The following is a 17001-nucleotide window of genomic DNA, read 5'->3' as shown; positions in this document are numbered from 1 at the left end:
CTAGAGGAAACCACAAAAAGCCTCCCAACAGAAGAAGGGGGGAAATAGAAGGTGTTTTTTAGTCTGTCCCAAAGTTGCACAGTATGCACTGTTAGACTTTACCTTCGCTTCTAAGAGACTTCAATACACTGGCAGGACCCATGGGGTGTGGGCCAGATTTTTCCTGCCATATATTTTTCCAGTGTCAGCCTCAATGACTTATGCTTGGTCAAAACTGTATAAGATGCCGTAGTTTTCCACGTTTCCAAACAAACCAAAAAATAGGCTCTAATGAAGAGGGTTCTCCCTTGAAACGCATCAGCCCCATCAGTACAGACGCCTTCCAGTCCTGCAGTACTGAAAAGGAGACGTCGGGAGACATCGGCCGGTTCAACAAAAACTGGCCGACATTCTACCCATATGTATGTCAGCCGGCCTGACATAAGTCGGCTATTCGGCAGGCTTTTGTTAGACGTGCATGCTGGAAAACCAGCAACCGACCACCTCCCAATCAGCGCTCTCAGCCAATGGCTGAGAGCAATGACTGGAGTGTTCTGGTGGAGGAGGGGGGCGTTCTCCTCTCAGAACACATCTCACTCGGGTAGATCTCTGTACTAACATTGGATCGTTAGTACAGTGGCTCAGACTGGAGCTGACAGTTTTGTTTTGATCAACCTGCTGCTACCAGGCTTTACCCCACAATTGATATCCACATTGTAAGATACCCTAATCAACAGAATGTAGCAGATTTTGACTGTAACCAGAACAGGGTGGTTTTCACACTTTCCTGGACAATCAATATATACACATTCCATGGTGATTGGATTAAGATGTCTTAAGATGTGGATATAAATTCTGGGCTTTGTTCCTGAAGTTCATTGGAATTGAAGAATTGACTTGGGTAAGCTACGAAACATCTTTAACAAAACACAAGTCCAGTTGAATGTGACAAATTATTACTAGTAAGCAACTAGTGATAACTGACATACCTCTTTTATAGTGACATGTACTGTGCTTCTAATTGTCAGTTGCAATATACTTATAACTGTGATTTAGTTCCTTATATATCTCAGTACAGGCGGTCCCCGGGTTACAAACATCCGACTTACAAACGACTCCTACTTACAAAATGGAGGGAGACAATAGGAAGTGAGGAGAAATCTACCCCTAGGAAGCGGAATCACTCCTGTAATGGCGCTTTTCCACTGCATGGAACCGAACGGTTCGGCTCGCTTTTGTGCTTTTCCACTGCTGGTACTGCATGGTATGGTGTAGGAACGGCTCGGTACGGCAGTGCTTTTCCACTGCATGGAGCCGAACGGTACGGCTCTCAAAAACAGTACCACCTCGATTGTGGTTCCAAGAGGTACCATACCCGGTACCATATCCCACAATCCTTTGCATGCAGTCACTACTAGCCACTGATTGGTCAGAGAATCCCACCCACCCCGTTGTTATCCCACCCACTTAACTTTAGTACTACTTTAGTGGAAAAGCAAACCATACCGTACCGTACCATACCAAACCGTTCCAACACCGTACTATGCGATACCAGCAGTGGAAAAGCAAACCGGGCCAAGCAGGGCCGAGTAGAGCCGAGCTGGTACTTGCAGTGGAAAAGTGCCATTAGAGTTCTCATGGGAAAAAGGTGTCTCCACTGAAGCTTTATCACCAACCCTTGTTTCCAAAACAGCCCAAAATTTTCAAAATCCAGTTATAGGGACAGACAGTGAGGTGAAATCTTCTGAACAGTGGTAGAAACAGCAAAACAAATGGTACAGAAGTGTTAACCCTTCCCAATGCTATCCAAAAAAAACTAAAAATGATTCTTTTGGCTGGAGGGACACTTTAAAAATGTACCTGTTCCGACTTACAAACAAATTCAACTTAAGAACAAACCTACACTCCCTATCTTGTTTGTAACCCGGGGACTGCCTGTATATGTTTTTCAGACTACAACCGACATTCAACAACCACAAGGGTCACCATTGCAGCCACTAAAAAGCTGCATAACAGTATGAGCAATACCAGGCGAATTGTTAGTAGTTATCGATGTGCAGTTATTACATCACCTTATAATAGAAAAGTATGTGAAAATAATTGGCTGTGGTATTAATATTATATACATAAATACTGTACTAAATACACCAGGAACAGACAATTACATCAAAATGTTAAAACGTGAATTAAAAAATTGTAGCTATTCCCAAATTCATATGAATGAAGACTGGCTGCCTGGAAAAATATATATATATATTTTTCGTTACTCTGTAAAACAAATAAGATTGCCTACCCACGGTTCATGCATTTTCTGATTTCTGATGTCCACAAATTTAGCTGCTGGTCGTCTGCAACTTCAAAAATAACTTCACTGGCACTATCCTGAAAAAATAGGATAAACGGAGAAAAGGGAAAATATTACAAACATTCTCATTTTTCTATGTCTAGATGTAACTTGAAAGAAAACCTAGACACATGTATAAAGTATTTCTGTCTATCTGTGTGAATCAGTTTCTTTATGTAATGATAATTAGCCGTCATTGGAGTGTTTGTATAAATCTTCTAATGATAAAGCCATAGAACACACTCCTAAATACTCTGACATCAGCAATTGTGTAGAGATTTGTAGCAGCTACAGGATCTTTATCATTAGCATTTTTTTTGCTAAGAAGTATTTATGAATTAGAGTCAATCAAAAGTCAATGTCACAGTGATTACAGTGGTTTATAGGTCAGTCACTGATATCCATCAGCTAGCTACCCATTCTATCCAATGCAGCTGTTGAATACCAGTGATTTAATGAAGGAGCAGTGCGCTCCGATATTACATGCGATCGCCGCAGCCGCAAGAGTGTGAACCGGCACTGAAGCAGCATAAGCATGTACCATAGGCAGTGACAGCAGATACATTGTACCCACAGATAATGATCCTGGATTTGTAGCTACTACAAAACTGTAACAAAGTTGCAAGTGTAACAAGTTGGCATAAACATCATAGATAGTTGTTCAAGCTGCTTTTGACTGATAGCTATGTAACCAACATACACATCAGATCATGGCGGCCTCTGTATTGTGTAGACATCTTTGGTACCATACTTACTTTGGAGGAACAAAAGCTAGCTGAGAAAATCTACAGCCTAGCTGATTTATTAGTGCTTCTGATAAATAGCCAGCAGGTCTTCTGAGATCCAAAGGTACTTACAGGCTTAAAGAGGTTGTAAACCCCTTTTGTTTACTTTTACCTATAGGTAAGCCTACATTAAAGCTTACCTATAGGTGCTATAAATATCTTCTAAACATGCACTGTTTAGGAGATATTTACAGTGGATGCAGCCGATGACGTCATCGGTGCATGCCCTCTGAAGGAACGGCCACCTGTGCCATTCCTTCAGATCCCAGTGCTGTGAACGGTGGCATGCGCGGGAGTGATGTAATCGCGCCCCCGGCCAATCAGATGGCCGGAGGACGAGATCCAGGAAGCAGGACGGCCGGACATGTCAGCCGTCCTGTCGGCACTGAGGGGGCTTCGTTTTTAGGTAAGTACTTCATAATGAGCTAGTATGCGATGCATACTAGCTCATTATGCCTTTGTCTTTACAGGTTTTTATTTTTTTTATCACATTTTTTAAACGGGTTTACTTCGTCTTTAAAGATTGTCACCGGATCTTGAAAAAAGGTAATTATTTAAAGTCTTTGGTAGCAAATCAGAACATAAAACTATGCCAGCCGAATTTACTTTATTGCCCCAATTTAAAAAAAAAAGGCAAACCTGCAAACTTTAGCACCCCAAACAAACATTTAGGCCCCTTTTCCAATGTTGCATTTTAAAAATACTCATGTCTTGTAAATGTTTTGCATGCTGGACCACTAATAACCATGAATATGTGCTTTCCCATTATTGGAGATTAACCCCTTCACGTGGACAGTACGCATACACTCGCAAGCTACTTTATTAGGTACACCTTGCTAGTACCCGGTTGGACCCCCTTTTACCTTCAGAACTGCCTTAATTCTTCGTGGCATAGATTTAACAAGGTGTTGGAAAGATGTTGGTCCATATTGACATGATGGCATCACGCAGTTGCTGCAGATTTGTCAGCTGTACATCCATGATGCTCTATTGCAGGGGTCGGGAACCTTTTTGGCTGAGAGAGCCATGAACACCACATATTTTCAAATGTAATTCCGTGAGAGCCATACACTATATTTAAGGGGTCGGAATATTTATTTAATATTCATATTCATGGGCCGCAGCTATACAGTGAGTAGATGGAGCTGTGTGAAAGTGCCTAGAGTCCGGTCAGGAATAGAGCAGAGCAGGCTGGTATGCAATGAAGCCAGAGTGGTGAAGTGCCTGCAGTCCTGCGAGTGATGGAGGTGAGTATAGGCCCTGAGAAAATGGCGGCCAGCCGCTATAGGCCTCAGAAGTGAATGTGCAAGGGAGCTCCCGCGTGTCCCTGAGTGTCAGAGGGGAAGGAGATGGCACAGGGAGTGGATGGCAGGTCTCCTTACCAGGCAGTGATTGCCAAGGCCCTCAGATGGTGCACAGCACACGAGCCGGCGGCGGTACCATGAGTAGGCCGCGGGGTCCGTAGCGCGGCAATCTGGTCACCCAGAGACAAACTGAGGGTAGCGGTGGGTAGCCCACAAAGTGTACCGTCGATGGGTACAGAAATCTCCTTGGCACCGGGCACAGCTACGCAGATGGCACTGGATTGAGTGGTAGACGCAGCGAAGCTCTGGGACTACACATCCAGCGCGGCTCACGTCCAGACACGCCCCCCTTTATTAAAGATTTGTCTGCTGGCTCGTGAGCCATAGGTTCCCTACCCCTGCTCTATTGGATTGAGATCTGGTGACTGTGGAGGCCATTGGAGTACAGTGACCTCATTGTCATGTTCAAGAAATCAGTGGTGAGATGATTTAAGCTTTGTAACACGGTGCATTATCCTGCTGGAAGAAGCCATCAGAAGATGGTAACACTGTAGTCATAAAGGGATGGACATGGTCAGCAACAATACTAAAGTAGGCCATGGAACTTAAACGATGTTCAATTAGTACTAAGGGGCCCAAAGTGTGCCAGGAAAATATCCCCCACACCACCATCACCAGCCTGAACCCTTCATACAAGGCAGGATGGATCCATGCTTTGTTGTTGTTTACGCCGAATTCTGACCTTACCATTTCAATGTCGCAGCTGAAATTGACTCATCAGACCAGGCAACATTTTTCCAATCTTCCATTGTCCAATTTTGGTAAACCTGTGTGAATTGTAGCCTCAGTTTCCTGTTCTTAGCTGACAGGAGTGTCACTCGGTGTAGTCTTCTGCTGCTGTAGCCCATCTGCTTCAAGGTTCAATGTGTTGTGCATTCAGAGATGGTATTCTGCATACCTTCGTTGTAACAAGTGGTTATTTGAGTTACTGTTACCTTTCTATCATCTCAAACCAGTCTACCCATTCTCCTCTGACCTTAACAAAACATGTTCATCTACACAACTGCCACTGACTGGATATTCTCTTTTTCAGACCATTCTCTTTAAACCCTAGAGATGGTTGTAAGTGAAAATCCAAGTAGATCAGCAGTTTTTGAAATACTCTGTACCAGACAGGCTAGTCTAACAACCATGCCCCATTCAAAGTTACTTAAATCCCCTTTCTTCCCCATTCTGCTGCTCGGTGCAAACACCAGCAAGTCATCTTCACCACATCTAGATGTCTAAATGCATTGAGTTACTGCCATGTGTTTGGCTGATTAGCAATTTGTGTCACCATGCAATTGAACAGGTGTACCTAGAAAAGTGGCGGGTAAGTGTATACGCGGCTTTTCTGAACTGAGCCGTTTTCCGTGGGGTCATATACAGTATCTCACAAAAGTGAGTACACCCCTCACATTTTTGTAAATATTTTATTATATTTTTTCATGTGACAACACTGAAGAAATGACACTTTGCTGCAATGTAAAGTAGTGAGTGTACAGCTTGTATAACAGTGTAAATTTGCTCCCCTCTCAAAATAACTCCACACACAGCCATTAAGGTCTAAACCGCTGGCAACAAAAGTGAGTACACCCCTAAGTGAAAATGTCCAAATTGCGCCTAAAATGTCAATATTTTGTGTGGCCACCATTATTTTCCAGCACTGCCTTAACCCTCTTGGGCATGGAGTTCACCAGAGCTTCACAGGTTGCCACTGGAGTCCTCTTCCACTCCTCCATGACGACATCACGGAGCTGGTGAATGTTAGAGACCTTACGTTCCTCCACCTTCTGTTTGAGGATGTCCCACAGATGCTCAATAGGGTTTAGGTCTGGAGACATGCTTGGCCAGTCCATCACCTTTATCCTCAGCTTCTTTAGCAAGGCAGTGGTCGTCTTGGAGGTGTGTTTGGGGTCATTACCAGATTGAATGCTGCCCTGCGGCCCAGTCTCCAAAGGGAGGGGATCATTCTCTGCTTCAGGATGTCACAGTACATGTTGGCATTCATGGTTCCCTCAATGAACTGTAGCTCCCCAATGCTGGCAGCACTCATGCAGCCCCAGCCATGCAGAACAATTTGATGCAGTGTGCGGCTTATGGTCTGAGCACTGACAGGCTGACCCCCCACCCCTTCAACCTCTGCAGCAATGCTGGCAGCACTCATATGTCTATTTTCCAAAGACAACCTCTGGATATGACTCTAAACACGTGCACTCAACTTCTTTGGTCGACCATGGAGAGGCCTGTTCTGAGTGGAACCTGTCCTGTTAAACCGCTGTGTGGTCTTGGCCACCGTGTTGCAGCTCAGTTTCAGGGTCTTGGCAATCTTCTTATAGCCTAGGCCATCTTTATGTAGAGCAACAATTCTTTTTTTTAGATCCTCAGAGAGTTCTTTGCCATGAGGTGCCATGTTGAACTTCCAGTGACCAGTGTGAGAGTGATAACACCAAATTTAACACACCTGCTCCCCATTCACACCGGAGACCATTCACACCGGAGACCTTGTAACACTAACGAGTCACATGACACCGGGGAGGGAAAATGGCTAATTAGATCCAATTTGGACATTTTCCCTTAGGGGTGTACTCACTTTTGTTGCCAGCAGTTCAACAGTAATGGCTGTGTGCTGAGTTATTTTGAGGGGACAGTAAATTTAAACTGTTATACAAGCTGTACACTCACTACTTTACATTGTAGCAAAGTGTCATTTCTTCAGTGTTGTCACATGAAAAGATATAATACACTATTTACAAAAATGTGCGGGGTGTACTCATTTTTGTGAGATACTGTATATGCGTATCTGTCTTTGTGCTGGGGGAGCGTCGCACAGGGACCGGGGTCTCACTGGCAGCCCTCGGTTCCATACCAACAATCTGGAATTCCGGGTCACCTGATCGCTGCGATAGCTCTTATTGGATATCACAGTGATCAGTCACTGAGAAGCATGTCCCTGTGATTCTGTCTCTGTGAACAAAGAGGAAAGATACATTTATCGCTCTCTGAGAGCCGGTTCACACTGAGGCGATCCGACTTCGAGGGGCGACCTGTGAAGTGCACCGCGACTTGCAGGGACTTCACACAATGGAAGTCAATGCAGGTCGCCCCAAAGTAGTACAGGACCCCTTTTCTATGTCGGAGCGACTTGTGTCGCTCCTATTAGAACGGGTCCTGTGCTAATCAATGGCGAGCGACCGAGTGCGACTTGTCAGGCTGACAAGTTGCGCTAGTCTGAATGGGGTCTTAAAGTAGTGGGAGATACAACAAACAAATGTTTGTAAAAAAAATAAAAATAAAAGAACAACTAAAGAAAAAATACCTACATCAAGGTTTGATCTAGGTCACTGCTAGGATTAGTTTTTGGGTCACTTAAGGCCTCATGCACACTGGACGTTTTTACAGCTGCTGTTAGCAGCGTCAGACGTTTTTTTTTTGCAGCTGCAGAACGCCCATCCATGTTATTCTATGGCCTCATGCACACATAGAGCTTTTAGGAGCTCCAAGTGGCATAGGCGTTTTACAGCTCCAAAAAAAACCCAGGAACTGTGGGTTCAGGAGCTCCAGCGTCAAGCTGCAAAAAACGTCTGACGCTGCTAAAGGCTCCATAAGGCTCCATAACGTTGCTTAACGTGCGTTAAGCCACGTTATACGTTTTTTTTCTTCCATTCAAAATCAATGGCTCCCTATGGGAGCCTATTGATTTGAATGGAAGTCACACCGCAGGTCGGATCAGGGTGATCCGACTTGCGGTGCGACCTGCACTGTGAGAATCTTGAGGGGGAACTCCATGCCAAAATGGGGAAAAAAACGGCGTGGGGTTCCCCCCCAGGTTCCAAACCAGGCCCTTCGGGTCTGGTATGGAATTTGAGGGTAGCCCCGTGCCGAAAAAACGGCGTGGGGTCCCCCCCAAAATCCATACCAGACCCTTATCCGAGCATGCAGTCCGGCATGCCAGGAAAGGGGAGGGGACGAGCGAGCGGCCCCACCCCCCCTGGATCATACCAGGCCACACGCCCTCAACATGGGGGGGGTGTGGGTGCTTTGGGGCAGGGGGGGCTCTGCCCCCCGCACCTCAAAGCACCTTGCCCCCATGTTGATGAGGACAAGGGCCTCATCCCCACAACCCTGGCCGGTGGTTGTGGGGGTCTGCGGGCAGGGGGCTCATCGGAAACTGGAAGCCCCCTTTAACAAGGGGGCCCCCCCAGATCCCGGACCCCCTCCCTATGTGAATGGGTATGGGGTACACTGTACCCCTACCCATTCACCCCATAAAATGCAGTGTATGGAAATAACGACAGGAGACGTTTTGGAAAATTTATTAAAAATCTTCATCCGACTCTTGTCCTCTCCGGGGGTCTTCTGCTGTCTTCTCCTCTCCGAGGGTCTTCTGCTCTTTTGCTGTCCGCCCTTCTTGTCTTCTCCTCTCCGGGGGGGTCTTCTGCTGTCTTCTCCTCTACGGGGGTCTTCTGCTCTTTTGCTGTCCGCCCTTCTTGTCTTCTCCTCTCCGGGGGTCTTCTGCTGTCTTCTGCTGTCCGCCCTTCTGCTGTCCAATCTTCTTGTCTTCTCCTCTCCGGTCTTCTGCTCTTTTGCTGTCGGCTGTCCTTCTTCCTCCGGTCCTCCTCCGACGACGTCTCCAGCGATTATGCCGGCCTCTGGTCTCTGCAGCTTATTATATAGCCATTAGGGGCGTGGCCGCCAGATGACGTCATCGGGAGACCACGCCCCCTTGTGTCACAGATGACGTCATCTGTTTTTTTCCCCATTGTGGCGTGGAGTTCCCCCTCAAGATTCTCACAGTGCAGGTCGCACCGCAAGTCGGATCACCCTGATCCGACCTGCGGTGTGACTTCCATTCAAATCAATAGGCTCCCATAGGGAGCCATTGATTTTGAATGGAGGCAGAAAAAACGCTGCTAACAGCTACTGTGGCCAAACGTGCAATAACGCTAGTAGAAAAAGCTACTGAAAGCACGTTTTTACAGCTGCTGTTTCCCGGCGTTATGTAAACAGCTTTGGAGCACGTTTTTATGACGCCCTGTGTGCATGGAGCCTTAGGGTCATAGGTCACGGTCAGTATATTTTGGGCAGGATTTTTTTTTTTTAGAAACATTTTTTTAATTAGTATCAGCGTCAGTGTATTTTTAGGTAGAAAAAAAAAAAAGCAAAATGCGCACTTTTGTTTCTGGGCTGTACTATGGGTTCAAACTACATACACATTTATAGTAATGCTGTGATTGTCTGGAGCAGGAGAATTTAATTTGGGTTGTTTGTTGGTGGTAGGTTATGGGAGTAACAAGAAATATACAGCAAAGTTTAAAAAAAATGTTTTTTTTTTATTTTTTTACTATTTTGGGCAGTTTTTCTTTCATAATAAAAAAAAAAATAAAATAAAAAAAAAACAGGAGACATCCATTACCATTTATCACCAAATGAAAGCCCAATTTGTCCTGAAACAAGGTATAATCCATCTGGATACACAAAGAAGTTGTGATGATATGTACGGCTTTACTAACACGTCAACGTTTCAAAATTGTGCTTAGGCATTAACATTTGTTTTACCCTTAGGCGTGAAGGGGTTAAATATTTTGGCTGCATTTTGCCTGGTTTTCATGAGTAATTTTAACCTTTTGTTGCGTGGTTAATTTAGGGAATGTTTTTGGGGACAGCTTTATTGAAATAGCCAACCTCCTTTCAGTTTCTAAAATATTCTCCAGGATTTGTTGTCAATGCAATCTCCATCCCCCTTTGATACCCATACAGAAATTTGTAAGCCACTGGCTTTTAGACAACCCAAAACATGACTGCTTTGGCATTCATTTCTTTAAATAGTATGCGTCTTTTACTCCAAGCCTACATTTTGTGATTGTATTCAGAGTTCAGTCTTGTTTATTCAGACCACAGCACTTGGCTTTAAATGCTTCTTGCTTATATAAAAGTTGTGTTGCAAAATTCAGACTTTGATTTTTCTGATGAGATTGCAGGTAATGTTTCCTTGTGATGACTCTTCCACAAAGATCACATTGGTGCAAACAATGCTGAACGCTGCATTTGAGCACCACTACTCCCAAGACGGCTAGACTTTTCTCTTGGTTTTATTTGGCACATCTAACTATTCTGCAAGTGGTTCTACAGAAGAAATTTCTTGATCATGACTTCAAAATTTCTCTCTAAACTCCATTTCCTAATGACATTTTATGAATGGAAATTGCAGACAGGAAGCATTACATATCTTTTTATAGCCAATCCCTGCATTCTAGGTGGCAGTTATCTTTTCTTCCAGATCTTTATTAACATTTTTAGGGCTGCATATGAGCATAAGAACCTTAAATATTTGTAAAATTTAATAGGTGCCATCTGATGAACTTTCCTGATTGTAAGGCCCCTTTCACACATACGGTCCGTGCAGTTCATCAGTTCAGTCACGTCACGTGCAGTTCATCAGTTCAGTCACGTCAAAATGTATCAGTTTTCCATCCATTTTTCATCCATTTTTCATCCGTTTTTTTTACATCCACTACCAATGCAAAAACGGATGAATAACGGACCTTTTGTCCGTTTACATCCGTTTTTCGTCGGATCCGTTTTTTTGACAGATGAAAAATAGGGCATTCATCTGTTCCAAAAAACGGACATTGACGGAAGCGGATGAAAACAGATGTTAACTGATGATCATCCCTTTTTACATGGAGATACATTGATGTCCGTTTCTCATCCGTCAACGGATGGATGAAAAATGGACCGTATGTGTGAAAGGGGCCTAACTGATTCAAAGGCTTCAAAAGTTTCTAAATCAAACACATAAAAAAAAAGTATGGAGGCCAGGTGTTCTGATTTTACTTTGCATTCACTTGCTGAATGCTGGACCAGTGACTCATTTGATTTACTAAAACTGGAGTGCAAAATCTGGTGCAGCTGTGCATGGTAGCCAATCAGCTTCTAACTTCAGCTTGTTCAGTTAAGATTTCACAACAAAAACTGGAAGCTGATTGGTTTCTGTGAAGATCTGCACCAGATTTTACACTCTCCAGTTTTAGCAAATCAACCCCCTGGGAGCAATAAAACTAGGCAGTTAGCACAGTTGCATTTTTAAAGACCAACTCTAGGCTCAAAGAGCACCTCCTAATCATTGAGACTCAATGTTATGCTTTCTCTTTTTTTTCTTGACTTACCTTTTTCTAATGTCTTCTGGGGGATCATGTGACATACTGGGGCATCTTCAGGTCTTTCCAGGAGATGGGCAGTCCTGGATGATTCAGGGAGCGTAACTAATGTTACATCAACTCCACTCTATGCATCAACTCATTGTGAGCGCATCACACTGCACTCTGTGGTCATAGCCGTGACACCCTGCACCAAAGTCGTAATTAGAACCTTCAGGGTCCTGGTGCAAGAAACCATATAGGGCCCCCAGGACCCCTGGCCTGAGCCCTTCCCTTCAAGCCTGGGGTTCTTCCCACTGATCCTGGGGCCCTTTACTCTCCTTGCGGGGCCCTTTATTGTAGTCCCCTTTCACAAGTTCTGCAGTGGGCTCCCTTTCCGCCATCTTGGGGCCTCCCCACGGTGGTGGGATGCCAGGGCCTGGTTGCAAGTGTGACTTTTGCAATCCTGGAAGTTCACCCACTGGTGTTAGTAGTTTTTATTTTTTGGTATTTTAATTGTGTTATTTTTTTATCATTTTATTTTTTTACAATGTCACTGACTATGACTATTAGATTTCTGTCCATTCAGAAAAGGAAGGAGCTGGTAAATTACATATTTACCGACCCTCCCTGGTTCTCTATCATGACACATCCCCTGCAGCAGCCGGCAGGAGAGGGGAGGGAGAAAGCCAGCAGCTCAGTGGGGCCCAGAGACAGCAGAACACAAGTGAACTGAATAGGAGGAGTGGCGGGGCAGCGTACAGAGGAACCAATCTCCTCCGTTTACCTCCTGCAGCTACAGGAGGAAAAAGGAGGACAGGGATTTCTCTACAAGCTGCCCCTGCCACCCTCCTATCCAGGTGTACAGGGGAGCAGCACAGGCCCCCTGGAGCATGGGGCCCGGTTGCAAGTGCGACCCCTGTAGTTACGCCCCTGCCCTGCACTCACAATCTTTCCTCAGTCTTCTAGGTGGGGTGACCCTGAACATCATTCAACCTGGAACACTGAGGACCTTTTGCATGGAAAGGGAGGTACTCTGGCACATATTCCAAGAATGAAGAAGGGTATTGCAGCCAGAGCAGCTTTTTTCTAACCTCTAGGGGAACATTTTAAAAATATTTAGCCCAGAGTTGGGGTTTGAATGTGAAGCAGAGTCACCATTAAGCCCCCGTTCACATGCAGGCGACGCTACTTCGCACCGCGACCTCCGAGGTCGCGGTGCGAGCAGCTCGCCGCGACCTCGGAGCAACCGCAACGGACTTCATAACATTGAAGTCTATGGCGGTCACCTCACAGGTCGCCCTAGTGTGAACCGGGACTAAAAGTTTTATATTTTGACTGTGAACATAATAAAGTAAATACAAGATATAAAACACATTTTTTTTTTTAAGTCAAAAAGGGTATTGCTTGTAGACTGCACATACATGTCATATGTGACGAATAACAGAAAAGTAAATCATCACATCTCAACAACCCGCCAGCTATGAAGATACATAAATGTATGTAAAACTGATATGTATAGTAGGAGAGAATCAATCCAAATTGATAGCCAACGGGGCACTTCGCAAGTGCAGTTGCACTTATTTTCCCCAGAGCTTAGTAAATATGGTAAAGCTTCACTTTATAAAGACTACCCAATCAGCAAGGACATTTTTTTTAAAACAGCATTTTTGCTTCATGCACATATACTGAACAAAATTAATAACGCAACACTTGTTTTTGCCCCCATTTTTCATGAGCTGAACTCAAAGATCTAAGAAAACCGGAATTCACCCATGAAGAGAACCCCTCTCCAAAGTGCCAGACGCATCGAATGTGAGCAAGTCTGTTACGGTGACGAACTGCAGTCAGGTTGAGACCCTGATGAGGACGACAAGCATGCAGATGAGCTTCCCTGAGACGGTTTCTGACAGTTTGTGCAGAAATTCTTTGGTTATGCAAACCGATTGTTGCAGCAGCTCTCCGGTTGGCTGGTCTCAGATGATCTTGGAGGTGAAGATGCTGGATGTGGAGGTCCTGGGCTGGTGTGGTTACACGCGGTCTGTGGTTGTGAGGCCGGTTGGATGTACTGCAAAATTCTCTGAAATGCCTTTGGAGATGGCTTATGGTAGAGAAATGAACATTCAATTCACAGGCAACAACTCCGGTGGACATTCTTGCAGTCAGCATGCCAATTGCACACTCCCTCATAACTTGTGACATCTGTGGCATTGTGCTGTGTGATAAAACTGCACATTTTAGAGTGGCCTTTTATTGTGGCCAGCCTAAGGCACACCTGTGCAATAATCATGCTGTCTAATCAGCATCTTGGTATGCCACACCTGTGAGGTGGATGGATTATCTCGGCAAAGGAGAAGTGCTCACTAACACAGATATAGACAGATTTGTGAACAATATTTGAGAGAAATTGGCCTTTTGTGTACAAAGAAAAATTTTTAGATCTTTGAGTTCAGCTCATGAAAAATGGGGGCAAAAACAAAAGTGTTGCGTTTATAATTTTGTTCAGTGTAATTGGATGATGGAAATCAGCAGAGCTTCACCACAATCACTAAACTCTGGGAAAAATGAGAGCAACTACACTTCCAAAGTGCCCAGTCTATTTGCCTTTAGTAAATCCACCCACTGTCTTTTTGACACATAGTTTTCTCTGCAAAGCTCTTACCTTGAGCACAAATGTGTTAATGTTATCCGGCATCTCCAGGCGGCTGCATTTTCTTATTTCATGGATGGCAGAACACTGAACCCGTAATTTTGGTTTGGAACACTGCAGAGGACAGAAAGATGAAGGACTATAAGAAAATGAAGTAGAAAATACAAATGCAACCCTTTGTTAAAGTAGAACTATAGGCAAAACTTTCTTTTTTTCATTTCGGATAGAGCAAGGGAGGGTTATAACCCCTGTCAGATTTATTTTCGCCATCTGTGTCCCAGTGCGGAGATTTTCCCTCACTTCCTGTCCCATAGCCAAACAGGAAGTGAGAGAAAATCCCTACAAACTAAGGGATGTCCCTGGGGACCTTCATGTCATAAGAACCAGTGCCCCCATTGGAAGATTTCCCATCTATTACTTTTCTGGGGACATTCCAAAATTTGGGTTTTTCGTTTTACTTTCCCTTTCAATAGTAATGGTAAACAAAACAAATGGAGAGGGTGAATCTCCTTAATGGGGGCACAAACACCAAAAAGTGTTCTAATCCCTCTCCATTCTATTCAAAACTAAAAAAAAGTTTTGCCTTTAGTTAACCTTTAAACTCTCACCCATTAAAGCAAGGCGCTGGTATAAACAGAGATGATTAAAGAGAATCTTTCATCGAGGTTAATACCTGCCTGAGGCACCCTAAATAGTAATGGCCATAGTGAACCTAACCAAAGGCAAAACTTTTTTGTAAACTTTGGGTAGAGTAGTGAGGGGTTAGAACCCTGTCAGTTTTTAGTTGCTGTCTTTGCCGCCGTTATGGAGATTCACCCTCTCTTTGTCCTGCGCACCATCTTGAAAGTGAAAGAAAACCTCAAATTTTGGGTTGTCACCAGAACAGGAATAGAGGAGACACTTGTTCTGGTGACACCCACATGTGGACTGATCTCCTCTCACTTCCTATTTTGGCTATGGGACAGGAAGTGAAGGGAAATCCGCCCAATGAGACACAGATGGCAAGAAAAAAACATAACAGGAGTTATAACTCTCCCTTATTGTATCCAAAATGAAAAAACAAAAATGTTGTCATTAGGTTAAAGTGGTTGAAAAACTCAGACATGAAATATGAACACAGCATATCCCTCTATAGTGTGTACTTGTCTCAATTAAGAGCACTAATGCCCCGTACACACGTGCAGATTATCTGCAGACTTTTGTCTGCAGACTTACCTTTTCTATGTAGTGCAAGGGCCTGCCGGATTGCATACAAATTGAAAGTGTTTAGGTTTGACCTCATATTATATGGTTTTGGTAAGTCTGCAGATAATCTGCACGTGTGTATGGGGCATAAGTGTCATTTCTGTCTGCTGCTTTCTTCCTCTGCTATCAGCATGAATCATTTCTGACAAGTTTTCCTGACACCAAGAGAAAAAAGGTGACAGGAGGGATCTCCAGCTGGTAGACAGCGAAGTGAAGGGGAGGTGTCTCTTCCCTCCAATCAGCTCTCAGAGCTTTCCTCTGAGTGTAATTTCAGCTCTCATCTCCTTTTTTCGAACTCTCAGACAATGAACAGATGAGGAGAAGAGAAGGCAGCAGATAAACAGGTACAACTTATGTAGGAAGATTTATTTGATCTGTGTGTATCACATGAGGCCAGTCACTTCACTGGGTATATGTGAGGGTTTACAACCACTTTAACTACACAGTTCCAGTGCGGTGAATAACCTTCACAATGACCTCTGAACTAGTTTATGAAACCAAGGATGTCAGGGAGAATATTTTGAGGATTCTCAGCTATTTCAGGTGAAAACAGGTTTCCTTTAAAATGTTACTGTATCTAAGTGACCAAAAAGTTACCATACTTCTCAAAAGCTCTAACATCTGTTGTGTAGAAGAGTACAACCTAATACTTTCAGCAAATTACTATCCCCACAATGTTAATGTTACACTGCGTGGTTCATGTTCAGTAGTAACACATTAAAGCGGAGTTCCAGCCGTTTTGTGTTAATTAAAAATTGGCAGCTACAAAAAGTGTACCTGCTGACTTTTAATACACACACACTCACCTGTCCCACGATTCAGCGATGCGGCCGGCAGGAGCCTCGGTTCTCTCCCTCCTCTCCCCGTGGCGCAGGCATCTCTAGTGTGGGCACCCGGCGGTGACAGCTTGTGGATTCACAGCCAGGTGCGCACTGCACATCCGCCGGCATCTCTAGTGTGGGCACCCGGCGGTGACAGCTTGTGGATTCACAGCCAGGTGCGCACTGCACATCCGCCGGCATCTCTAGTGTGGGCACCCGGCGGTGACAGCTTGTGGATTCACAGCCAGGTGCGCACTGCACATCCGCCGGCATCTCTAGTGTGGGCACCTGGCGGTGACAGCTTGTGGATTCACAGCCAGGGGCGCACTGCACATCTGCCAGCATCTCTAGTGTGGGCACCCGGCAGTGACAGCTTGTGGATTCACAGCCAGGTGCGCACTGCACATCCACCAGCATCTCTAGTGTGGGCACCCGGCGGTGACAGCTTGTGGATTCACAGCCAGGTGCGCACTGCACATCCGCCGGCATCTCTAGTGTGGGCACCCGGCGGTGACAGCTTGTGGATTCACAGCCAGGTGCGCACTGCACATCCGCCAGCATCTCTAGTGTGGGCACCTGGCGGTGACAGCTTGTGGATTCACAGCCAGGTGCGCACTGCACATCCGCCAGCATCTCTAGTGTGGGCACCCGGCGGTAACAGCTTGTGGATTCACAGCCAGGTGCGCACTGCACAT

The 17001-nt window shown here is 44.9% G+C and overlaps 1 protein-coding gene across 1 annotated transcript in view; it reads right to left on the bottom strand.

The window, feature by feature from the left end:
* SH2B3 (SH2B adaptor protein 3) overlaps window positions 1–17001 on the bottom strand; it is a 257173-nt gene that overhangs the window by 29408 nt on the left and 210764 nt on the right. The window contains exons 4-5 of the mRNA XM_082259691.1: window positions 14253–14354; window positions 2273–2361 (exon numbers count right to left, since the gene is read on the bottom strand). Of these exons, the coding sequence (XP_082115817.1) occupies window positions 2273–2361; window positions 14253–14354 (191 nt within the window). The remainder of the gene's footprint in view (window positions 1–2272; window positions 2362–14252; window positions 14355–17001) is intronic.

The sequence above is a fragment of the Pelophylax lessonae genome (assembly GCF_965119305.1).
Source record: "Pelophylax lessonae genome assembly, chromosome: 1".
Lineage (NCBI taxonomy): Eukaryota > Metazoa > Chordata > Amphibia > Anura > Ranidae > Pelophylax > Pelophylax lessonae.
Note: the sequence above shows the minus strand (reverse complement) of the source record. Positions and strands in the feature narration are given on the sequence as shown.